Genomic DNA, 26,613 nt, shown 5'->3' on the forward strand with positions numbered 1-26,613 from the left:
AATTAATATAATTGGCTCAGAGTTTGTTTTGATATTTCAACCTGCGTGTCCTGATCGCTTCTGGTGTGGGTGGACAAAATCAACGTGCGCGTGATGGTGGACCCACGCACACGTCCAGTTTGGTCAGCATGTAACACTCCATTATCAATGGGCATCAGCAGTGTGATCCAACAGAACAGAAGGGCATCACATGAATAAACCAGTGCTGTGCCTACTCAAGCCTGCTCTCCAGAGAGAGAGAGAGTGTTGTAAGCATACACTCCCACTCTCCCCAAAGGAAACCCCATTCTGGGGTGTAGAAAGTGTTGAAGCTGTAAACTAAACACGTGCTTGCCATCACAGCCTGTAAGGGCCTTATTTCATTCTGGTCACTAAGAAGCCTTTTACACTATGACTGACCAACACACTGTCATCATCACAATACCAAGTTTGTTTTGATACGCTTGCCTAACACACACACACACACACCAACATCATCATTAGTAGGAACCTTTCTTGGTTGTTACTCTCAAGTAAAGTCTCTCTCTCTCTCTCTCTCTCTCTCTCTCTCTCTCTCTCTCTCTCTCTCTCTCTCTCTCTCTCTCTCTCTCTCTCTGTCTCTCTCTCTCTGTCTCTTCTCTCTCTCCGTCTCTAGTTGGAGACAGGGGTGCCCCTGCCCAGTCCAATGGATCTGATGGGAAAGATTCTGGTGAAGAACAAGAAGAAACACATCAAGACATCGAGTACCAAGAAGAAACTGTCAGAACAGGCCTCCAATGCCTACAGTGACTCATCTAGTGTGCATGAGCCCTCTTCTCCCAGCGCAGGTAAGGTTACAGTACACACACACACACACACACACACACACACACACACACACACACACACACACACACACACACGGGCACACACACACACGCGCACACACACACACACACGGACACACACACGGACACACACACGGACACACACGGACACACAGAAGCAGCAGAAGCAGCAGAAACACAAGTCCCTTGTCGGCTATTGACAGACAGAGGACGTTTATTTGAATTATATTGGTGGGAGAATTGCTTGCCAATCATAAATCCTACATCTTATAGTAAGACCTGGCAGTAGTTGATCATTCATCACTTTCCTGGCCCTCTCCAACACTGAGCTGTGTTGTTGACTACTTCATATACTCATATCAGTGGAGGCTGCTGAGGGGAGGATGGCTCATAATAATAGCTGGAACAGAGCAAATGGAATGGCATCAAACACCTGGAAACCATTACAGCTATTACCATTAAGGTCACAGTTATGAAAACTTAGAACACTAAATAGGCCTTTCTACTGATTCTGAAAAACACCAAGATAAAGATGCCCAGGGTCCCTGCTCATCTGCGTGAACGTGCCTTAGGCATGCTGCAAGGAGGCATGAGGACTGCAGATGTGGCCAGGGCAATACATTGCAATGTCCGTTCTGTGAGACGCCTAAGACGGCGCTACAGGAAGACAGGATGGACAGCTGATTGTCCTCACAGTGGCAGACCACGTGTAACAACATCTACACAGGATCGGTACATCTGAACATCACACCTGCGGGACAGGTACAGAATGGCAACAACAACTGCCCGAGTTACACCAGGAACGCACAATCGCTCCATCAGTACTCAGACTGTCCGCAATAGGCTGAGAGAGACTGGACTGAGGGCTTGTAGGCCTGTTGTAAGGCAGGTCCTCACCAGACATCACCGGCAACAACGTCGTCTATGGGCACAAACCCACCGTCGCTGGACCAGACAGGACTGGCAAAAAGTGCTCTTCGCTGATGAGTCACGGTTTTGTCTCACCAGGGGTGATGGTCGGATTCGCGTTTATCGTTGAATGAATGAATGAGCGTTACACCAAGGCCTGTACTCTGGAGCGGGATCGATTTGGAGGTGGAGGGTCCGTCATGGTCTGGGGCGGTGTGTCACAGCATCATCAGACTGAGCTTGTTGTCATTGCAGGAAATCTCAACGCTGTGCGTTACAGGGAAGACATCCTCCTCCCTCATGTGATACCCCTTCTGCAGGCTCATCCTGACATGACAATGCCACCAGCCATACTGCTCATTCTGTGTGTGATTTCCTGCAAGACAGGAATGTCAGTGTTCTGCCATGGCCAGCGAAGAACCCGGATCTCAATCCCATTGAGCATGTCTGGGACATGTTGAATCAGAGGGTGAGGGCTAGGGCCATTTCCCCCAGAAATGTCTGGGAACTTGCAGGTGCCTTGGTGGAAGAGTAGGGTAACATCTCACAGCAAGAACTGGCAAATCTGGTGCAGTCCATGATGAGGAGATGCACTGCAGTACTTAATGCAGCTGGTGGCCACACCAGATACTGACTGTTACTTTTGATTTTGCCCCCCCCTTTGTTCAGGGAAACATTATTCATTTTCTGTTAGTCACATGTCTGTGGAACTTGTTCAGTTTATGTCTCAGTTGTTGAATCTTGTTATGTTCAAACAAATATTTTTTTTTGCTGAGTTTACTGTGTGTGCGTGTGTGTGTGTGTGTGTGTGCATGTGTGTATGTGTGTGTGTATGCGGACGTGTTTACAAGAATAGTAAACTAATAAAAATTGGACCAACTGGGGGCATTTTGTTGACCCCCACAAGGTCAAATGCTATTTTTAGGGGGATTTAGCATTAAGGTTAGAATTAGGTTTAGGGTCAGGGTTAGGAGCTAGGGTTAGTTTTATGGTAAGGGTTAGGAGCTAGTGCTAGGGTTAGGGTTAGGGTTAAGGTTTTTGAGTTACGGTTAGGGTTAGGGTTAGTGAAAATTGTATTTTGAATGGGACTGAATTGTGTGTCCACACAAGGTTAGTTGTACAAGCCTGTGTATGTGTGTGTGTGCATGCTTCTGTGCATGAATGTGTCCTTCTTTGCGTGTGTGTGCATGTGTCAGGTTAAGTTTTCTAGCTAGCCGGGTGCCTCTGGTACAGCTATGCTTTACCAGAACAGGACAGGCAGGGAGGCAGGCAGGCAGCAGGATCGATGCTCTTAGCATTCCCCTTCACACAGAATCACCCTGCATCCATCAACAGCCGCCTACTGGGACTCCCAGCCGTGTGCCATACTTGGGGCAGCAGGTAGCGTAGTGGTTAGAGCGATGTGCCAGTAACCAAAGGTTGCTAGATCAAATCCCTGAGCTGACAAGGTAAAAATCTGTCGTTCTGCCCCTGAACAAGCCAGTTAACCAACTGTTCCTAGGCCGTCATTGAAAATAAGAATTTCTTAAATGACTTGCCTAGTTAAATAAAGGTTAAAACAATAAAATATAATAGTACACACTGCCCCCTGCTGGTAGAGTCACAGACACATTTCATCCTGCGCTACAGCAGTCCATCTTGATCTCTGAAGCATTTCGTAGAGACTGGTGAAGGGAAATATCTCGGAACAGGCTCATTGTAATGGCAGGAATGGAAATAGATTCCTCTGTGTTTGATACTGTTCCATCCATTCCATTACAATGAGTCCATCCTCCAATTTAAAAGTGACACCAGCCTCCACTGCATACACAGTATAACATAATGGTTATTGATTGTTTGCTGTCCACCAGGGTCGACCAACCAGGAGATGACCGAGTCCTCCCAGCCAATAGAGGTCGCTGGGCTCAGCCTCAGATCACAGGGAAGGAAGTCCATCGGTGAGCCATATGGGAAAGACTATAGGGACATAGCTACTCTTAAACCGACAAGCCAAAACTTAAAACTGAACCTGACTGTAACCTAATTTTTATAAATTCTGAAGCAAAATATGATTTGGTTGTCAGGTGTGTCTTTCTAGCCTTTTCCGAGCCATACCCATGGTCTGTACATGGAATTCTATTCCACATCAAGTAACTCATGCAAGCAGTTAAATTTGATTAAAAAAACAGATAAAAATACACCTTATGGAACAGCGGGTACTGTGAAGAGTCACACACACAGGCATAGACACACACATGCACACACATAACATACGTACTATACACACACGTACACATGGATTTTGTGTTGTAGATATGTGGTAGTGGAGTATGGGCCTAAAGGGCACACACTTAATGTGTTCTGAAATCTGTTGTGAAAGGTAATGTAATGTTTTTAATTGGATATAACTGCCTTCATTTTGCTGGACCCTAGGAAGAGTAGCTACTGCCTTGGCAGGAACCAATGGGGATCCATAATACATAGAAATACTCCATCAGACACGCCTCCTCCTTTACCGGGTCCTAAAACAACCCTTAGTAGCCCTAGTTCTAAAACCTAGTCACTTCCTTAGTTTCTTCCTTCACCTATTCCCTTTCTCTAGCTCCTTCCCTTAATTCATTTTCCTATACCCCCTATCCCTAGCTCCCTCCACCCTTTTCCCTAAGTGGCCCTACAGTAACCCCACTGAAAAGCTTGGTGGATCTATTTCCATATTGCTTACAGCTCCATTCACCCCCTTCAGAAGTCTAATCCCTGGGGCTTGCTCTCTGACCATACAGCCTTCAGTAATCACTAGCATGTAGTCTGAGAAGCTAACTTAAACCTGCGTTTGTCTTTCAGGTGAAGTTGAGGCAGAGAGTGACGATGAGGATGATGATGACGATGACTGTAAAAAGGGGTCCATGGATGAGGTACATGGCCTACGAGACATTTTCATTCTTTCTCCTGCACCATCAGGTGTTTCTTGTTACATGTATTGTGTTCTTAGGCTGCCCCCTAGTGGAGATTCAGAAACACACTTACTATGTTTCAATACATAGGGCTATGTTTCAATAGTCAAACAAGGAGAGGAGAGGAGGAGAGAAGAGAGGAGGATTCTCTTTCTGACTGTTGTGTGTTCCTTCTCCAGGGTACAGCGGGCAGCGAGGCGTTTGCCACAGAGGAGATGTCCAACCTGGTCAGTTATGTCCAGCCAGTCAAATTTAACTCCTTCGAGGCCTCCAAAAGTAGGACCATCACTCGTGACCACAACTCAACACCTGTTTAGACCACACTTAAATATTTATTGCGATTGTGAACCACATTTTTTGGCACTTTGAATACACACCAACTCAAATGAGTTGTTCTGTTCTCACAGATGTACTGTTTAAAATTCAGCTGCATTTTAAAGCAAAAAAAGAATCAATCCCAAAAGTGATGCAATTTTTCAATCACTTGCTGTTGTTCCAGAGATCAATCGGAGCTATCAGATGTCATCGTTTGTGGAGACCAAAGCCTTGGAGCAGCTCACCAAGTCACCTGTGGAGTTTGTTGAGTATCCTTCCCACTCTGTGTGGAATATTTACTTCAAATGTCTGTTCAAATTCTTTCATTTGTTGAAACTGTCTCGAGTGAAGAAGTACTCCAAGAGCAAGGTGAACTTGTAAATCACCTGGTTCGGTCCAGGAGCCTCATTTATCAAAGGTTCATCTTTTTTCATTTTGAACTTGACGGGAAATTGTGTGTACCCGCGCAAATCTCAGACCATGCGTACGCTCAACTTCTAGTGACTGATCCACTGATTGGGTTATTCCAGCTACACAACAAATATTAGGCTACTATTTATCCATTGCTCATTCAATAGCCAAACATGCTCAATAGTAAATAGACGTGTAGCCTATGTTAGTATGGGTAGGCTACAGTATTACTGTGCAATAGGAGCTTGACATAATAACATGTTTAAGGAGACGCATTGATAAACAAAATATTGAACAACAATTCATCTTTTGCAGAGAAGTGTGGGCTGTAGGCAGCATTTACTTTTAAATCGTTCGATAGACAATCGATCTAACAGAATGCGCTGGCAGTGTTTAGCACTCGTTATAGGCGACATGCATTTTTAGTAAAGAAAAGTCACTGAAAAAGATTAAAACATTCTGCCCACACCTCTACAGAAATGTGATCAAACTGTCATGGCCCAGTTCCAACATCTTCAAATCATACTGCAAATGACAGTGTTTTTGTTAGCATAAAAGGTGATGGAGTGCATTTTCCAGGCTGGATTGTAACGCTCGTTCACGAGCTTAGAAATATAGTATGGCTCTGATTTATCAATGAAAACACGCATATGTGTCCTTGCGTACGCAAATCCTAGAATCTCCACGTACGCCAACATTTTGTGAGAAATGATTGCATGGTTGATAAAAAATGAGGCCCAAGGTGTCCTCTCCTTAACGGACCGTGTCCAGGTATAACAAGCTGCAGCTGAGTCGTATCTACCCTAAAGGCACCAGAGTAGACTCCTCCAACTATAACCCTCAGCTCTTCTGGAATGCAGGCTGTCAACTGGTGGCCCTGAACTTCCAGACCATAGGTCAGAACTACATCAACACACACACACTATTTTATTAAGGTGATATATATCTCTCAGAGCTGTTTACATAGTTGAACCTGAGTATGGGAAGGGCTGTGTGTACCTCTGTATCTCTGTAACACCTCTCTCCCTTCTTCTCATCTCCCTCTCCCTTTCCCGCTCCCTCCCTCCATCCCTCCATTAATCCATCGCGCTCTCTCTCCCGCTCTCTCTCTCTCCCACCTTCTCTCTCTCTCCCCCTCCCTCTCTCTTTCATCTCCGTCTCTTCCTCTGTATCTATCTCCCTCCATCTCTCTCTCCCCTCCCTCTATCTTTCCTCTCCCTCTCTTCCTCCCTCCCTCTTTGGTACCGCTACCGCACGGCAAGCGGTACCGAAGCGCCAAGTCTAGGTCCAAGAGGCTTCTAAACAGCTTCTACCCCCAAGCCATAAGACTCCTGAACATCTAATCAAATGGCTGCCCAGACTATTTGCCTCCCCTCCCTCTTTTACACCGCTGCTACTCTCTGTTGTTATCATCTATGCATAGTCACTTTAATAACTCTACCTACATATTACCTCAATTACCTCGACTAACCGGTGCCCCCGCACATTGACTCTGTACCGGTACCCCCCTGTATAGTCTCGCTATTGTTATTTTACTGCTGCTCTTTAATTACTTGTTACTTTTATTTGTTATTGATTTTTATATATATATATATATATATATATATTATAGATTTTTTAACTCCATTGTTGGTTAGGGGCTCGTAAATAAGCATTTCACTGTAAGGTCCTACACCTGTTGTATTCGGCGCATGTGACTAACAACATTTGATTTGATTTGTGTCTATCTCCCTCTCCCCTCACTCTCTCTCTTCTCTCTCTCCCTCTCCTTCTCCATCCCCCTATCTCCCCCCTCTTTCTATGTCTTTCTCTCTTCCTCGCCCCCATTCTCTCTCTCCCTCTGTATCTATATCCCTCTCTCTCTATTTCCCTCTCCCTCCCTCTCTCTCTTTCCCTCTCTTTCTCCCGCTCTCTGTCTCTCCCTCTCTCTCTTTCTTTCTCCCTCCTTCTGAATATATCTCCATCCCCCTCTATCTCTCTCTCTGCCCTCCCTCTCTCCCTTTACCTCTCTCTCCCTCCCTCTGTATATTTATCCCTCTCTCTCTCTGCCCTCCCTCTCTCCCTTTACTTCTCTCTCCCTCCCTCTGTATATTTATCCCTCTCTCTCTCTGCCCTCTATCTCTTTCCCTTAACCTCTCTCCCCCCTTTTTATCTCTCTCTCCCCCTCTCCCTCAATCTACCCCCTTCTCTCCCTCTCTCTCTCCCCCTCCCTCTCTCTCTCTCTCTCTCTCTCTCCCCCTCCCTCTCTCTTTTTCCTTCAGACCTGTCCATGATGTTGAACCTGGGTATGTATGAGTACAATGGAAAGTGTGGTTACAGGCTGAAACCAGAGTTCATGAGACGACCAGACAAACACTTTGATCCCTTCGCTGAGAGCACTGTGGATGGCATCGTAGCCAACACATTTTCTGTTAAGGTGTGTATCTGTGTGTGTGGGTGCGTGTGTGTGTGCATGCTTGCGTACATGTGTATTAGTATGCGTGCTTGCGCGCATGTGCATGTGTGTACGCTTGTGCATGTGTGCACGGACATTACAACGCTCACACTTAATATCTTCATCTATCTCTCTCCAGATCATCTCAGGCCAGTTCCTGACCGATAAGAAGGTGGGGACGTATGTGGAGATAGACATGTTTGGTCTGCCGGTGGACACCAGAAGGAAAGGTTTTAAGACCAAGACGTCTCAGGGCAACGCTGTCAACCCTGTCTGGGAGGAGGAGGCCTTTGTCCTCAAGAAGGTAAGCCACAACATAGCGCAGATTGTTATGGGATTTGTGGTTCTTTAAGATCACTGAAGGTAATGCTGTCAACATTATCTGGGAGGAGGAGACCTTGATCTTCAAGAATGCACACCAATAGATGTACATAATGTTATATTGAATTATGTGTGTAAATTAATGTTTAAAACATCATAGAGAAAAGTGTTATGGGATTTGTAGTTCTTAATAATAAAAAAATCCAGACCTCCCAGGGTAATCTGTCAACATTATCTAGGAGGACGAGGCCTTCGTTATCAAAGTGTCTCCTTTCTTACATGTTTGTGTGTCTGTGTGTCTGTCTGTCTGTCGTTCCGCAGGTGGTACTGCCCACTCTGGCCTCGATGAGGATATCTGTGTTTGAAGATGGAGGGAAGTTCATTGGCCATCGCATCATTCCTGTGAATGCCATCCGCCCAGGTGAGGCTTACAGCCTGTTAGCCTGACTCACTACCATTCTGGTCCATTGTTCTGCTTGAGTGATACTGTGTAAGCAGTCCTTGAACTTCTGATCGCCGACCCATGTGTGTGTGTTCCAGGTTATCGCTACATTGGTCTGAGGAATGAGAAGAACCAGGCTCTGACCCTCCCTGCTTTGTTTGTCTATGTAGAGGTCAAGGACTATGTCCCTGATACATTTGCAGGTACAGTGGTTGACATACCTTACAGAATACTGGTATATACAGTAACTAACCATAGAGTTCTAACCATGCTGATGTTTCCACTGGCTTACATAACATCATCTATGATACATTCTGTCCCCTCCCTCCCTCTGATTTCTTTCTCAGATGTCATCGAGGCATTGTCCAATCCCATCCGTTACGTCAACCTGAAGGAGCAGAGAGCCAATCAACTGGCAGCACTCACTTTGGAGGAGGGGGCAGAGGAGGAGGACAGCAAGGAGGTGTGTGTGTTTTTGTGTTAGTCTGTGTGTGTGTGTGTGTGTGTGTGTGTGTGCGTGCGTGCGTGCGTGCGTGCTTGTGGGTGCCTGTGTGTGTGTGTGTGTGTGTCATCCCCACACTAATCGACCTGTAACAGATCAATGAGCATCTCCCCAGGCAGTAGTCCTCTCTTTGGGTTAGAGCTATTGACCAGGGGTTAGGAACTGAGGCCTGTCACTTTGTGAAGAGATGATTGGGTTAGATCTATTGACCAGGGGTTAGGAACTGAGGGGTGAGGGTTATGAGGTGAGGGACGATGGATGGGTTGAGCTTATTACCCACAGGGACAGTCAATGGAGAGCTTGTACATGCCGACACCATGGCAACGGTCGCCTAGTGAGTTAGTGTGCTTTCCACTGGAGGTTCAGAGACGGAGGGAGATTAAACCAAATCATGACAAAACAAAAAGATAATTACTTGACACATTGGAAAGAATTAACAAAAAAACTGAGCAACTAGAATGCTATTTGGCCCTAAACAGAGAGTACACAGTGGCAGAATACCTGACCACTGTGACTGACCCAAGCTTAAGGAAAGCTTTGACTATGTACAGACTCAGTAAGTATAGCCTTGCTATTGAGAAAGGCTGTGTGCACACTACCAACAAAATGAGGTGGAAACTCCTGCCAAACGTATGACCATATTAGAGACACATTTGTCCCTCAGATTACACAGATTCACAAAGAACTCAAAAACAAACCCGATTTTGATAAACTCCCATATCTACTGGGTGAAATACCACAGTCTGCCATCACAGCAGTAAGATTTGTGACCTGTTGCCACAAGAAAAGGGCAACCAGTGAAGAACAAACACCATTGTAAATACAACCCATATTTATGTTTATTTATTGTTCCTTTTGTACTTTAACCATTTGCACATCGTTACAACACTGTATATATACATAATATGACATTTGAAATGTCTTTATTCTTTTGGAAGTTTTTTCATTGTTTATTTCTCTTTTGTTTATGATCTACTTCAGTTGTTTTGGCAGTGTTAACATATGTTTCCCATGCCAATAAAGCCCCTTGGATTGATTAGATAGAAGAGGAGAGCAGAGGAAAACAGGACCAGCTCAGGGAGGGAGGACTCAGTAACAGGTGGTTTAGTGGAATAATATTTGAAAGAAATACACGCCAAGTACTACAACAAGTCAGGGTTGAAGAGAACCTAGAGAGAACGTTGGGAGAACCTAGAGGAAGCGTTTGGAGAAAGTAGTAGAGAGTGTTAGGAGACCTTTGAGACAACGTAAGGAGAACATTGGCTAAATGTTAGTGAAACATTAGAGAGTGTTGTCAGTGTGACTCTGATCTGAGCCATGCTGAGAGTGGGGTACCACAGCTATGTCTACAAGGTTTCCAACAGGCTGCAGGTACGCTCTGTGTGTGGTGTGTTGATTGTGGTGTCGTATATTTGACGTACAGTAGCTTGTTTGTAATAGAGTCATGGAATCGTATGGTTCTACTCTCATCTCATTGCATAGGCCGCAAAAACATTGAGCAGAACCATGTATGTGTTGGGCTGTAATGTGACATACAGTTGAAGTCAGAAGTTTACATACACTTAGGTTGGAGTCATTAAAACTCATTTTTCAACCACTCCACAATGTCAAGTTAACAAACTATAGTTTTGGCAAGTCGGTTAGGACATCTACTTCGTTCATGACACAAGTCATTTTTCCACCAATTGTTTACAGTCAGATTATTTCACTTATAATTCACTGTATCACAATTCCAGTGGGCTAGAAGTTTACATACACTAAGTTGACTGTGCCTTTAAACAGCTTGGAAAATTCCAGAAAATGATGTCATGGCTTTAGAAGCTTCTGATAGGTTAATTGACATCATTTGAGTCAATTGGAGGTGTACCTGTGGATGTATTTCAAGGCCTACCTTCAAACTCAGTGCCTCTTTGCTTGACATCATGGGAAAATCAAAAGAAATCAGCCAAGACATCAGAAAATAATTTGTAGACCTCCACAAGTCTGGTTCATCCTTGGGAGCAATTTCCAAACGCCTGAAGGTACCACGTTCATCTGTACAAACAATAGTACGCAAGTACAAACACCATGGGACCACGCAGCCGTCATACCGCTCAGGAAGGAGACGCATTCTGTCTCCTAGAGATGAATGTACTTTGGTGTGAAAAGTGCAAATCAATCCCAGAACAACAGCAAAGGACCTTGTGAAGATGCTGGAGGAAACAGGTACAAAAGTATCTATATCCACAGTAAAACGAGTCCTATATCGACATAACCTGAAAGGCAAGGAAGAAGCCACTGCTCCAAAACCGCCATAAAAAAGCCAGACTACGGTCTGCAACTGCACATGGGGACAAAGATCGTACTTTTTGGAGAAATGTCCTCTGGTCTGAGGAAACAAAAATTTAACTGTTTGGCCATAATGACCATCGTTATGTTTGGAGGAAAAAGGGGGAGGCTTGCAAGCCGAAGAGCACCATCCCAACCGTGAAGCAAGGGTGTGGCAGCATCATGTTGTGGGGGTGCTTTGCTGCAGGAGGGACTGGTGCACTTCACAAAATAGATGGCATCATGAGGAAGGAAAATTATGTGGATATATTGAAGCAACATCTCAAGACATTAGTCAGGAAGTTAAAGCTTGGTCGCAAATGGGTCTTCCAAATGGACAATGACCCCAAGCATACTTCCAAAGTTGTTGCAAAATGGCTTAAGGACAACAAAGTCAAGGTATTGGAGTGGCCATCACAAAGCCCTGACCTCCAATCCTATCGAATATTTGTGGGCAGAACTGAAAAGGCGTGTGCGAGCAAGGAGGCCTACAAACCTGACTCAGTTCCACCAGCTCTGTCAGGAGAAATGGGCCAAAATTCACCCAACTTATTGTGGGAAGCTTGTGGAAGGCTACCCAAAACGTTTGACCCAAGTTAAACAATTTAAAGGCAATGATACCAAATACTAACTGAGTGTATGTAAACTTCTGAACCACTGGGAATGTGATGAAATAAATCAAATCTGAAAGAAATCATTCTCTCTGCTATTATTCACATTCTTAAAATAAAGTGGTGATCCTAACTGACCTTAAACAGGGATTTTTTTACTAGGATTAAATGTGAAAAACTGAGTTTAAATGTATTTGGCTAAGGTGTATGTAAACTTCCGACTTCAACTGTACAGTACATTGGGCAGACGCTTACACTCTAGTCAGATGATGTGCTAAGTCAATGTGACCAGTACTGTGTGGACCTGATAAAGCGCTTTGAGGCCCAGTAAAAAATGTCTCATAAAGGCACTGTATCAGTTGCGCTGTCAATGTATTTGATTGATAGGTGGAGGCGGCTGGTGATGACCCAATGGAGCCTGACCCCCGGGTGACCTTGCCAGCAGAGAACGGGGTCAGCCACACCCCCATCATCTCCTCCAAACCCCCCAGCCTGGTCAGCCAGCAGCCACAGCCCACAGGTAGAGGTCACATCTCCACTTGAACTTACAGTAATAATAATAATTTATTAAACTTCTATAGCGCTTTTCATAATAGAAATCTCAAAGCGCTTCATGAGGAAAAAACAAACAAACAAACACTACATGACCAAAAGTATGTGGACATCTGCTCGTCGAACATCTCATTCCAAAATCATGAGCATTAATATGGAGTTGGTCCCCCCTTTGCTGCGAAAACAGCCTCCACTCTTCTGGGAAGGCTTTCCACTTGATTTTGGAACATTGCTGCGGGGACTTGCTTCCATTCAGCCAGGAGCATTAGTGAGGTTGGGCACTGATGTTGAGCGATTAGACCTGGCTCGCAGCCGGCGTTCCAATTCATTCCAAAGTTGTTTGATGGGGTTGAGGTCAGAGCTCTGTGCAGGCCAGTCATGTTTTTCCACACCAATCTCGACAAATCATTTCTGTATCGACCACCACTCCAGCTGATGCTTGGCATTGCACATGGTAATCTTAGGCTTGGGTGCGGCTGCTTGGCCATGGAAACCCATTTCATGAAGCTCCCAATGAACAGTTCTTGTGCTGAAGAACTCTGTAGTGATTTTTGTAACCAAGGACAGATGATTTTTAAGCGATACGGACTTCAGCACTCAGCGGTTCTGTTCTGTGAGCTTGTGTGGCCTACCACTTCGCGGCTAAGCCATTGTTGCTCCTAGACGTTTCCACTTCACAATAACAGCACTTACAGTTGACCAGCTGGGGCAGGGCAGAAATTTGATGAACTGACTTGTTGTTTCAGCTCTTCAGTAAGGCCATTCTACTGCCAATGTTTGTCTATGGAGCTTGCATGGCTGTGTGCTCGATTTTATACACCTGTCAGCAACGGGTGTAGCTGAAATAGCCAGATCCACTCATTTGAAGGGGTGTCCACATATTTTTTGCCATGTAGTTTATCATGACTGTGACTCCGATATGGCAACCAGTTAACTTACATTTGGCATTCCACAACACATTTACCACCCACTTGGGTTGCCAGATATAACCTGCCAAAACCCGCACTAATAGGTGAATATTGTTCATCAGGTTCAGTGAAAACTGCAGTGAAGACTGAGGATGTCATTCAGAGTGTTCTCACAGGTAAGACTAGAGTAAGACTCAGTAATAAACTAAGTGAACATGTCAGTCAGTGTTCTCACATGTAAGACTAGAGTAAGACTCAGTAACAAGCTAAGTGAACATGTCAGTCAGTGTTCTCACATGTAAGACTCAGTAACAAGCTAAGTGAACACGTGTGGTCATTTGTCTATCTGTACTGGCATTACACCAATCTGAAACATCACGGAATTGTGCTGACAGGAAGAAAGTCATTGATCAAAACACATATTTTTCTTTTCTCTCTCTCTCTCTCCTTCTCTCTTTTCTTTCCATCCCTCCTTCCTCCAGAGATGGAGGCCCAGACAGTAGAGGAGTTGAAGCAGCACAAGGGCTTTGTGAGGGAGCAGAGGAAGCAGTATAAAGAGATGAAGGAGTTGGTAAGGAAACACCACCGTAAGACCAGCGAGCTGATCAAGGAGCACACGGCCAAGGCTGCAGAGCTGCAGAACCAGCACCAGCGCAGGACCTCCGTGCTGCAGAAGAGCCACAAACGTGATGGTAAGAAAAGGTAGGTAGCCCTGCTCTTCTTCTCCTCCTCTTAGTCCTCCTCCGCTACTCTTCTTCTCTTCCTCTTAGTCCTCCTCCACGACTCTTCTTCTCTTCCTCTTAGTCCTCCTCCGCTACTCTTCTTCTCCTCCTCTTAGTCCTCCTCCGCTACTCTTCTTCTCCTCCTCTTAGTCCTCCTTCGCTACTCTTCTTCTCCTCCTCTTAGTCCTCCTCCGCTACTCTTCTTTTCCTCCTCTTAGTCTTCCTCCCTGCCCTTCTTTCTGTATCCCTCTATTCCTCTCACCAGTGGCGATTTTAGCATATAAATCTTGGTAGGCAAAACAAAAAAATAATCCATGCCAGCAAAGCCACTACACAACACTAAACAATAGATTCATTGCACTATAACGGTGACAAACGGTGCCCACAAACTCTCCCAACAGAAGTCCCAACACCTTACCACTGCTACGCCTTGTCTGGCAGCGAAACAGTTCATTCAGCCTAATTTATTGCCTTTAAAAAACATAGCTGATATGGCTGACTTGCTTAAACAAATGTGGTTTCTAATGACTATTGAGATGTACAAACTATGGCATAAGGGGACGACAAGTGGATAAGAGGCTATCTGTCATTTCGATTAAGAGATTAATGAGTGAGCTAGGACTCAGAACATGGGCCGTTCTTACAGTATTATCCCTGTACACCAAGTCAAAACCATAGGATAAATAAAGGGGGCATATAAGCAGACAATGAATGCTCTTACAATATTCGATGATGACCAATATTTTGCCAATTGGCCTGGACCCCTTTTACTGCCGATATGGAGCCCCGCCGATTCCACCACGACTGGTCTACCGATGTAATCCGCCCGAGGTGTTTCAACAGGCTCCTCCATCGCGACGTTCCCTGAAGGCCCATCCGTGGCCCGCTAGCTATCTAGAGCATATCTGACTGTTAGCTGAAGAGGACCATCAGCCAATTTCTTGGGCAACAATACCTATTTTGCCTGGACCCTTTTACTGCCTACACGGAGCCCTGCCAATCCAACACGACTGATCTGCCGACGTAACCGTCCGAGGGGGCAACAAACAACAGACTTCTTCCACCGCGACGTCCCCCCTAAGGCCCTTCTGCTAGCCGTCTGAATCGCCATGTCTCCAGCTCGCCTAGCCTCCCACTGGTCCCTATGATCACTCAGCTACGCATGCCTCTCCCTAATGTCAATATGTCTTGTCCATTGCTGTTTTGGTTAGTGATTATTGTCTTATTTCACTGTAAAGACTCCAGCCCTGCTCAATATGCATTAGCTTGCCCGTTTGTTTCACCTCCCACACATGCAGTGACCTCACCTGGTTTAAATGGTGTCAAGAGACAAAACCTCTCTCATCATCACTCACTGCCTAGGTTTACCTCCACTGTATTCACATCCTACCATACCCTTGTCTGTACATTATGCCTTGAATCTATTCTTCCACACCCAGAAACCTGTTCCTTTTACTCTCTGTTCCGAATTCACTAGACAACCAGTTCTTATAGCCTTTAGCTGTACCCTTATCCTACTCCTCCTCTGTTCCTCTGGTGATGTAGAGGTTCATCAAGGCCCTACAGCGCCTAGCTCCACTCCCATTCCCCAGGCGCTCTCATTTGTTGACTTCTGTAACTGTAAAAGCATTGATTTCATGCATGTTAACATTAGAAGCCTCCTCCCCAAGTTTGTTTTATTCACTGCCTTAGCACACTCTGCCAACCCGGATGTCCTAGCCGTGTCTGAATCCTGGCTTAGGAAGGCCACCAAAAATCTTGACATTTCCATCCCTAAGTATAACATTTTCCGACAAGATAGAACTGCCAAGGGGGGCGGAGTTGTAACGGTTGTCATCGGATATAGACCAAAATGCAGCGGGGAAATGTGCACTCATCTTCTTTATTATAATCGGACAAGAAGGAGAACCAAAATAAACACGTACACAAAGAAAACACAATGACTATTCACATGCTGGTAAGGCACAAGGCTATACACAGAACAATCTCCCACAAACACATACCTATATATAGGACTCTCAATCAGAGGCAACTAGAAAACACCTGCCTCCAATTGAGAGTCCAACCCCAATTAACAAAACATAGAAATACAAAAGACTAGACAGAACATAGAAATACACTAACATTGAACAGTGCCCAAAAACCCCCGGAATACATAAATCAAATACCCTACTAAACAAACCACCACCCCGAACCACATAAAACAAATACCCTCTGCCACGTCCTGACCAAACTACAATAACAAATAACCCCTATTACTGGTCAGGACGTGACAGTACCCCCCCCCCAATACCCCAAAACAAACATAAATCCCCTAAACTAAAGGGAGGGAAGGGAGGGTGGCTGCCGTCAACGACGGCACCTGTGCTACACCCCCCCCCTCCCCAACCCACCTATACTGGAGGTGGCTCAGGATCTGGTCTACAGCCACCCAGACTGTAGGCATACTCGCTTGGTTCCGGACCGTAGGCAGACTCACTCGGTTCCGGGCCGTAGGCAGACTCACTCGGTTCCGAGCTGTAGGCAGACTCACACAGTTCGGAGTTATAGGCAGACTCGCTCGGTTCCGGACCGCAGGCAGACTCACTCGGTTCCGGATCGCAGGGAGACTCACTCGGTTCCGGATCGCAGGCAGACTCACTCGGTTCCGGACTGTAGACCCATTCACCCCTCTCCAAACTGTGGGCCGTCTCACTCGGTTCTGCACAGTGGGCCATCTCCCTTGGTTCCGAACTGTAGGGCGTCTCACTCGGTTCTGCACAGTGGGCCGTCTCCCTTGGTTCCAAACTGTAGGCCGTCTCACTCGGTTCCGGGCTTAACACTCTTACCGGATACTCATGACGGGGTACTGTTGTCGGATACTCTGGACGGGGCACTGTTGCCGAATACTCTGGACGGGGTACTGTCGTCGAATACTCTGGATGGGGCACTGTTTCCGAATACTCTGGACGGGGCACTGTTTCCGGACACTCTGGACAGGGCACTGTTTCCGGACACTCTGGACAGGGCACTGTTTCTGGACACTCGAGGCTGGGCTGACGCACTGGAAGCCTGATGCGTGGGACTTGTAGTGGAGGTACCAGCCTGGGGACACGCACCTCAGGGCTAGTGCGGGAAGCAGGAACCGGCCGAGTGGAACTGGTATTACGCACTGGAAGCCTGATGCGTGGTGCTGGTACTGGAAGTGCCAGTTTGGGAACACGCACCTCATGGCTAGTGCGGGGAGCAGGAACGGGCTGAGTTGGACTGGGCTGACGTATTGGAGGCCTGGTGCGTGGTACTGGTACTGGATATACCGGGCCATGGAGAAGCACTGGCGGTCTCGATCGCACCTCCTGCACAACCCGTCCTGGCTGGATGGAACTAGTAGCCCTGTACGAGTGGAGTGCTGGTACAGGGCGAACTGGGCTGTGCAGGGGCCTGATGGTTGCCATGCGTAGAGCGGGCGTAGGGTAGCCTGGACTTAGGAGGCACACCGGTGACCAGATGCGCTGCGCAGGCATCCTCCTACCAGGCTGGATGCCCACTCTAGCACGACACTTGCAAGGGGCTGGGATCACTCGCACCGGACTGTGCGTGCGTATGGGCGAGATCGTGCGCACTTCCGCATACCTCGGCGCTCTCCACTCCAAACGCTTCCCATAAAAGCACGGGGAGCTGGCTTAGGTCTACTGCCTGGCCCAGCCAAACTACCCGTGTGCTCCCCCAAAAAGAATTCTTGGGGGTGCCTCTCCGGCTTAAACGCCAGTCGTGTTTCCCTGTAGCGTTCCCGGTCTTCGCTCCACTTTCTCCATGGACCTTCTCCGGCCATAATCTCCTCCCACGTCCACTTTTCCCGACAGTCCATATCAAATTCCCTTTGCTCCTTACTCCGCTGCTTGGTCTTTTTCTGGTGGGAGATTCTGTAACGGTTGTCGTCGGATATAGACCAAAATGCAGCGGGGAAATGTACACTCATCTTCTTTATTATAATCGGACAAGAAGGAGAACCAAAATAAACACGTACACAAAGAAAACATAACGACTATTCACATGCTGGTAAGGCACAAGGCTATACACAGAACAATCTCCCACAAAGCACTCAACAAACACATACCTATATATAGGACTCTCAATCAGAGGCAACTAGAAAACACCTGCCTCCAATTGAGAGTCCAACCCCACTTAACAAAACATTGAAATACAAAAGACTAGACAGAACATAGAAATACACTAACATAGAACAGTGCCCAAAAACCTCAGGAATACATACATCAAATGCCCCACTAAACAAACCACCACCCTGAACCACATAAAACAAATACCCTCTGCCACGTCCTGACCAAACTACAATAACAATAACCCCTATTACTGGTCAGGATGTGACAGGAGTTGCAATCTACTGCAGAGACAGCCTGCAGAGTTCTGTCATACTATCCAGGTCTGTGCCCAAACAATTCAAGCTTCTACTTATAAAAATCCAACTTTCCAGAAACAAGTCTCTCACCGTTGCCGCTGGTTATCTTTTTAGAGATAGACGTGCCGCTAGCGACCCACCTTGACAACATCCTGTGAAAATGCAGAGCGGGAAATTCTAAAATACTACATTTGTAATATTAACCATTCATGAAGATACATGTGTCTTACATAATTTAAAAGCTTAACATCTTGTTAATCCAGCCGATTTGTCAGATTTCAAAAAGGCTTTACGGCAAAAGCATACCATGCGATTATCTGAGGACAGCACCCTGCATACAAAAGCATTCAAAACATTTTCCAACCAAGCAGATGCATCGCGAAAGTCAGAGATAGTAACAAAATAAATCCCTTACCTTTGAAGATCTTCATCTGGTTGCAATCACAAGGGTCCCTGTTATATAACAAATGGTCCTTTTGTTCGATAAAGTCCTTCTTTATATCCCAAAAAAGTACAAAATGAATCCCAAACGTTACCAATAAACTTGGTCCAAACATGTCAAACAACGTTCCTAATCAATCCTCAGTTACCCTAATATGTAAATAAACGATAAAATTTAAGACGGAAAATAGTATATTCAATACCGGAGATAAATAACCAGATAAATAACCAATAGCGATAAAATAAATGACTTACCTTTGAAGATCTTCATATTTTTGCAATCCCAAAAATCCCAGTTACACAATGAATGGTCGTTTTGTTCGATAAAGTCCTTCTTTATATCCTAAAAATGTCAGTTTATTTGGTGCGTTTGATTCAGAAATACACCTGTTCCAACTCGCCCAACATGCCAACAAAGGAATGTAAAAAGTAACCTGTAAACTTGGTCCAAACATTTCAAACAACGTTTCTAATCCAACCTCAGGTACCCTAATATGTAAATAATCGATCAAATTTAAGATGGAATAAACTGTTTTCAATACGGAGAAAAACAACGAGGAGCGCGCACTCATTCACGCGCACCAAAAGACTAGAGACCTTCTGAGTGACATTTAGAAAGAATATGAATACTTCTTCATTTAAAAAAAAAAACATTGAACAATTTCTAAAGACTGTTGACATCTAGTGGAAGCCATAGGAACTGCAATTTGGGTCCTAATAATTAGTCTTTCCCATAGCAAGCCTTTGGAAAGTCCAATGACCTCAAAAAATGTCCTGGATGGATTGTCCTCGGGGTTTCGCCTGCCAAATCAGTTCTGTTATACTCACAGACATTATTTTAACAGTTTTAGAAACTTTAGTGTTTTCTATCCAATACTACCATGCATATGCATATCCTAGCTTGTGGGCCTGAGTAACAGGCAGTTTACTTTGGGCACCTCAGTCATCCAAACCTACGAATACTGGCCCTATCCCAAAAAGTTAAAGACCACCTTCTGCCCCCAGCTGTGCCCTGGACACCATATGTGAATTGATTGCCCCCCATCTATCTTCAGAGCTTGTACTGTTAGGTGACCTAAACTGGGACATGCTTAACACCCTGGCCGTCCTACAATCTAAGCTAGATGCCCTCAATCTCACACAAAATATCGATGAACCTACCAGGTACAACCCCAAATCTTTAAACACAGGCACCGTCATAGATATCATCCTGACCAACCTGCCCTCTAAATACACCTCTGCTGTCTGCAAACAGGATCTCAGTGATCACTGCCTCATTGCCTGCATCCGTAATGGGTCTGTGATCAAACGACCACTCCTCATCACTGTCAAACGCTCCCTAAAACACTTCAGCGAGCAGGCTTTTCTAATCGACCTGGCCCGGGTATCCTGGAAGGATATTGACCTCATTCCATCAGTAGAGGATGCCTTGTTATTCTTTAAAAGTGCTTTCATCACCATCTTAAATAAGCATGCCCCATTCACAAAATGTAGAAGCAGGAACAGATATAGCCCTTGGTTCACTCCAGACCTGACTGCCCTTGACCAGCACAACAACATCCTGTGGCGTACTGCATTATCTTTGAATAGCCCCCGCGATATGCAACTTTTCAGGGAAGTTAGGAACCAATATACACAGGCAGTTAAGAAAGCAAAGGCTAGCTTTTTCAAACAGAAATTTGCATTCTGTAGCACAAACTCCAAAAAGTTCTGGGACACTGTAAAGTCCATGGAGAATAAGAGCACCTCCTCCCAGCTGCCCACTGCACTGAGGCTAGGAAACACTGTCACCACTGATAAATCCACGATAATTTTGAATTTCAATAAGCATTTTTCTACGGCTGGCCATGCTTTCCACCTGGCCACCCCTACCCCGGTCAACAGCCCTGCACCCCCCCCACAGCAACTTGCCCAAACCTCCCCCATTTCTCCTTCACCCAAATCCAGATAGCTAATGTTCTGAAAGAGTTGCAAAATCTGGAACCCTACAAATCAGCTGGGCTAGACAAGCTGGACCCTCTCTTTCTAAAATTATCTGCCGCAATTGTTGCAACCCCAATTACTAGCCTGTTCAACCTCTCTTTCGTATCGTCTGAGATCCCCAAAGATTGGAAAGCTGCCGCGGTCTTACCCCTCTTCAAAGGGGGAGACACTCTAGACCCAAACTGTTACAGACCTATATCTATCCTATGCTGCCTTTCTTAGGTCTTCAAACGCCAAGTTAACAAACAGATCACATTACAAACTACTCTGGACAGTTCTGACTTATAATATGTGGACAATTACAAACGTTCACAAAAAACATAACAATTATTTTAAGAATTATAGATACAGAACTCCTTTGTGCAATCGAGGTGTCCGATTTTAAAATAGCTTTTCGGTGAAAGCACATTTTGCAATATTCTGAGTAGATAGCCCAGCCATCACGGCTAGCTATTTAGACACCCACCAAGTTTAGCCCTGACCAAACTCCGATTTACTATTAGAAAAGTTTGATTACCTTTGCTGTCCTGGGAGTGCATTCTGACGAAGACAACAAAAGGTAATCAAACTTTTATAATAGTAAATCTGATTTTGGTGAAGGCTAAACTTGCCGGGTGTCTAAATAGCTAGCCCGTGATGGCTGGGCTATGTACTTAGAATATTGCAAAATGTGCTTTCACCAAAAAGCTATTTTAAAATCGGACATATCGAGTGCATAGAGGAGTTCTGTATCTATAATTCTTAAAATAATTGTTATGCTTTTTGTGAACGTTTATCGTGAGTAATTTAGTAAATTGTTAGCAAATTCCCCGGAAGTTTGCGGGGGGTATGCTAGTTCTGAACATCACATGCTAATGTAAAAAGCAGTTTTTTGATATAAATATGAACTTGATTGAACAAAACATGCATGTATTGTATAACATAATGTCCTAGGTGTGTCATCTGATGAAGATCATCAAAGGTTAGTGCTGCATTTAGCTGTCTTCTGGGTTTTTGTGACATTATATGCTAGCTTGAAAAATGGGTGTCTGATTATTTCTGGCTTGGTACTCTGCTGACATAATGTAATGTTTTGCTGTAAAGCCTTTTTGAAATCGGACAGTGTGGTTAGATAAAGGAGAGTCTTGTCTTTAAAATGCTGTGAAATAGTCATATGTTTGAAAAATTTAAGTTTTTGTATTTTTGAGGAATTTGTAATTCGCGCCACGCCTATCATTGGATATTGGAGCAGGTGTTCCGCTAGCGGAACGTCTAGATGTAAGAGGTTAACTAACCTCCAGATGAGCTTCAATGCCGTACAACTCTCCTTCCGTGGCCTCCAACTGCTCTTAAATGCAAGTAAAACCAAATGCATGCTCTTCAACCGATCGCTGCCCGCACCTGCCCGCCCGTCCAGCATCACTACTCTGGACAGTTCTGACTTATAATATGTGGACAATTACAAATACCTAGGTGTCTGGTTAGACTGTAAACTCTCCTTACAGACTCACATTAAGCATTTCCAATCAAAAATGTAATCTAGAAACAGCTTCCTATTTCGCAACAAAGCATCCTTCACTCATGCTGCCAAACATACCCTCGTAAAACTGACTATCCTACCGATCCTTGACTTCGGCGATGTCATTTATAAAATAACCTCCAACACTCTACTCAGCAAATTGGATGCAGTCTATCACAGTGCCATCCGTTTTGTCACCAAAGCCCCATATACTACCCACCACAGCGACCTGTATGCTCTCGTTGGTTGGCCCTCGCTTCATATTCCTCACCAAACCCACTGGCTCCAGGTCATCTATAAATCTTTGCTAGGTTAAGCCCCACCTTATCTCAGCTCACTGGTCACCATTGCAGCACCCACCCATAGCACGCGCTCCAGCAGGTATATTTCACTGGTCGCCCCCAAAGCCTATTCCTCATTTGGCCACCTTTCCTTCCAGTTCTCTGCTGCCAATGACCGTGACGAATTGCAAAAATCACTGAAGCTGGAGACTAATATCTCCCTCACTAGCTTCAACCTGTCTGGGCTAGGGGGCAGTATTTTCACGGCCGGATGAAAAACGTACCCAATTTAAACAGGTTACTACTCTGGCCCAGAAACTAGAATATGCATATTATTAGTAGATTTGGATAGAAAACACTCTTAAGTTTCGAAAACTGTTTGAATGGTGTCTGTGAGTATAACAGAACTCATATGGCAGGCAAAAACCTGCCTGTAGCTCAGTTGGTAGAGCATGGTGTTTGCAACGCATGGCGTTTGCAACGCCAGAGTTGTGGGTTTGATTCCCAAGGGGGGCCAGCACAGAAAAAAAATGTATGAAATGAAATGTATACATTCACTACTGTAAGTTGCTCTGGATAAGAGTGTCTACTAAAATGTAAATATACAAAAAATCCAAGCAGGAAGTGAAAAGTCTGAGAATTGTCTTTCTTCTTTTGATTCTCTATCGAAGCTACAGTGTCTGTGGGGTGACGTTGCACTTCTCAAGGCTTCCATTGGCTGTCTAAAGCTTTCAGAAAGTGGTTTGAGCATTCTCCTGTTACTGGGCAGATAATAGGAGCTCAGTTACTGAATGTTCTGCCTGGCAACAAAGGGATTGGATATGCGCGGTCACGCGGGCACGCCGTTCCTTCTTTTTCTTCTTGAATGAATATGCTATTGTCCGGTTGGAATATTATCGCAATTTTACGTTAAAAATACCATAAAGATTGATTTTAAACAGCGTTTGACATGCTTCTAAGTACGGTAATGGAACATTTAGACTTTTCGTCTGTCGTTCCGCACTCGCGCATTATACCTTTGGATAAGTGATCTGTACGCACGAACAAAACGGAGGTATTTGTACATAAATATGGATTATTTCGAACAAAAACAACATTTCCTGTGGAAGTAGCAGTCCTGGGAGTGCATTCTGACAAAGATCAGCAAAGGTAAGAGAATATTTCTAATACTAATTCTGAGTTTAGGTTGCCCCGAACTTGGCGGGTGTCTGAATAGCTTACCGTGATGGCTGAGCTATGTACTCAGAATATTGAAAAATGTGCTTTCTCCGTAAAGCTATTTTAAAATCTGACACAGCGGTTGCATCCAGGGGTAGTCTATCTATAATTCTTAAAATAATTGTTATATATTTTGTCAACGTTTATGATGAGTATTTTTGTAAATTGATGTGCACATTCACTGGACGTTTCGGTGGGAATACATTTTCTGAACATCACGCGCCAATGTAAAATGCTGTTTTTGGATATAAATATGAACTTTATCGAACAAAACATACATGTATTTTGTAACATAATGTCCTAGGAGTGTCATCTGATGAAGATCGTCAAAGGTTAGTGCTTCATTTAGCTGTGTTTTGGGTTTTATAGACACATATCCTTGCTTGGAAAATGGCTGTGTGATTATTTGTGTCTATGTACTCTCCTAACATAATCTAATGTTTTGCTTTCGCTGTAAAGCCTTTAAAATGGTGTAAAATAGTTGTATTTTTGAGAAATTTGAATTATGACATTTAGTTGTTTTTGAATTTGCCGCCCTAATATTTCACTGGCTGTGTCCCGCAGGTGGGACGCGTCCCACCTAGCCCATAGAAGTTAAGCATCAGCTGTCAGAGCAGCTCACATATCACTGCAACTGTACGTAGTCCATCTGTAAATAGCCCATCCAACTACCTCATCCCCATATTGTTATTATTTTTTATTTTTTTTCTCCTTTGCACCCCAGTATCTCCACTTGCACATTCATGTTCTGCTCATCTATCACTCCAGTGTTTAATTGTTAAATTGTAATTACTTCGCCACTACGGCCTATTTATTGCATTACCTCCCTAATCTTACCTCATTTGCACACACTGTATATAGATTTTTTCTATTGAGTTATTGACTGTACGTTTGTTTATTCCATGTGTAACTCTGTATTGCTGTTTGTGTCGCACTTGTTGTAAATGTGAACTTTTTCTCAACTGGCCTACCTTGTTAAATAAAGGTGAAATAAAATGTAAAAAAATAAAATTACATAATTTATGCAGCAGCATACAAGACATTTTTGGACTCACCTTGTTGTGCTGTGCTCACTTGAACAGGAAGGCGGCGCGGCGGTCCATCGTGTGCAAATTTTGTCATCAAACTTATCATCAAAGTCTGGCATTCTCTGGATTTATGGTGCTTTCAAGACAACTGGGGGAAAAAAAAGGTTGAGTCAAGATGACGTCAGTGATCTTCAGGTCGGAGCTCTAGAAAGAGGCCGAGTTCCCGACTTGCAATTCCGAGTTGGATGACTGTTCAAAACGTATTTTCCCAGTCAGAGCTAATTTTTTCCCGAGTTCCCAGTTGTCTTGAACTCACTGAAGTCAGATTTCCCAGTTTTGAGTTTCCAGTTGTTTTGAGCATGGCAGAAGTCATGCTGGATTAACAACATGGCCAATGTGGAATGTTTATCCTTTTAAGCTTGGAAAAGTGACCCTTAAACCCAGACTTGGAACCACACACCCACTCCGCTGAATAGCAGGCTGGTGATTGCTTTGCAATGCTTGCAGTTAGCCAGTAATTCCTTCCAAACCACTCATTGTTGAATTTGTGATTTCCAGCTTGTTGTGTAATGTTTATGTCCAATGGCCGATGAGCACCGATACGTTTTATCTATAATTTCTCTTAATTTAAAAAGGATTTACCAGTAGACTGTCGACTTGATTCATGATGATGACTGCTAGCTTGCAGATAAGATTTTGAAAGTATGATGTTGATTGGACATAAGTCCAATCAAAGCTACTGTAGATATAACGTGATTAGACGTCATTTTATCTGTGGCCAATAACCTTGAACTTTCTTGGATGGGCACTTCTAATGTAACTCTATGGCAGCACCCAAGGGACTTGAATTTTCTAGCTCTACCCTTAGATTTGGTGGTGACGTAGTGTCCCCATGAGTGACAAAATACTGAGCCAATCACAGTGTAACTATAGGAACATTACCCAATCACGGCACAACTAAAGAACATTACCAACCCTTACGTGTGTGTTTAGCAGGTCGGAACAGTCCCTGTCGACCCTGGAGCAGGAGCTGTGTGTGTTGGACCAGGAGTCCAGTCAGAGACTGTCTGAGCTGAAGGAGAAGCAGCAACAACAGCTACTCACACTGAGACAGGAGCAGTATTACAGTGAGAAGTACCAGAAGAAAGAACACAATAAAACGGTACAGGCACGCATGCGCACGCACGCACGAACGCACACACCTAACCATATCCTCAACCAGAGTTATACTAGAGACCAGCTTACCTAACTACATACAGTAGATGTATTATTTGCGTTGAATCAGCATTAACCCTCAACTCAGTATAACGCTCGCATTGGCTTGTGTTTAATGACTGGGCTCCCTCTGGGCTTTATGGCCAAAATCACCCTGTTGTGCTGACCTTAGATCAGTGTAAAGATTTCCCAGTGCTCCTCTACTGCTTTGTGAGGTGGAAAGACTGAGTGTAGTAACTGATCTGTGTACAGTTTGTGTGGATGAGGTGTCAGGGTTTATCCATGATGAATAGAACCATACTGACAGACCAATTATATTCTCCAATGTCAACAGATAAGTCATGCCTGAGTTAAACAGAAAGCATGAGTCAGCTATCATATGC

The 26,613-nt window shown here is 44.6% G+C and overlaps 1 protein-coding gene across 5 annotated transcripts in view; it reads left to right on the forward strand.

Moving 5' to 3' along the window:
* LOC106608062 (1-phosphatidylinositol 4,5-bisphosphate phosphodiesterase beta-1) overlaps positions 1–26,613 on the forward strand; it is a 278,537-nt gene that overhangs the window by 217,603 nt on the left and 34,321 nt on the right. For 3 of the 5 annotated variants that reach the window (XM_045720987.1, XM_045720989.1, XM_014205741.2), the window contains exons 14-28: positions 635–806; positions 3,566–3,652; positions 4,536–4,606; positions 4,825–4,921; positions 5,145–5,229; positions 6,143–6,267; positions 7,633–7,787; positions 7,945–8,109; positions 8,448–8,547; positions 8,667–8,771; positions 8,916–9,031; positions 12,376–12,508; positions 13,571–13,624; positions 13,931–14,150; positions 26,009–26,177. In XM_045720987.1, the coding sequence (XP_045576943.1) occupies positions 635–806; positions 3,566–3,652; positions 4,536–4,606; positions 4,825–4,921; positions 5,145–5,229; positions 6,143–6,267; positions 7,633–7,787; positions 7,945–8,109; positions 8,448–8,547; positions 8,667–8,771; positions 8,916–9,031; positions 12,376–12,508; positions 13,571–13,624; positions 13,931–14,150; positions 26,009–26,177 (1,854 nt within the window). The remainder of the gene's footprint in view (positions 1–634; positions 807–3,565; positions 3,653–4,535; positions 4,607–4,824; positions 4,922–5,144; positions 5,230–6,142; positions 6,268–7,632; positions 7,788–7,944; positions 8,110–8,447; positions 8,548–8,666; positions 8,772–8,915; positions 9,032–12,375; positions 12,509–13,570; positions 13,625–13,930; positions 14,151–26,008; positions 26,178–26,613) is intronic. The other 2 variants (XR_001329372.2, XM_045720988.1) reach the window with 2 other exon arrangements.

Source organism: Salmo salar, chromosome ssa06 (assembly GCF_905237065.1).
Source record: "Salmo salar chromosome ssa06, Ssal_v3.1, whole genome shotgun sequence".
NCBI classification, from domain to species: Eukaryota; Metazoa; Chordata; class Actinopteri; order Salmoniformes; family Salmonidae; genus Salmo; species Salmo salar.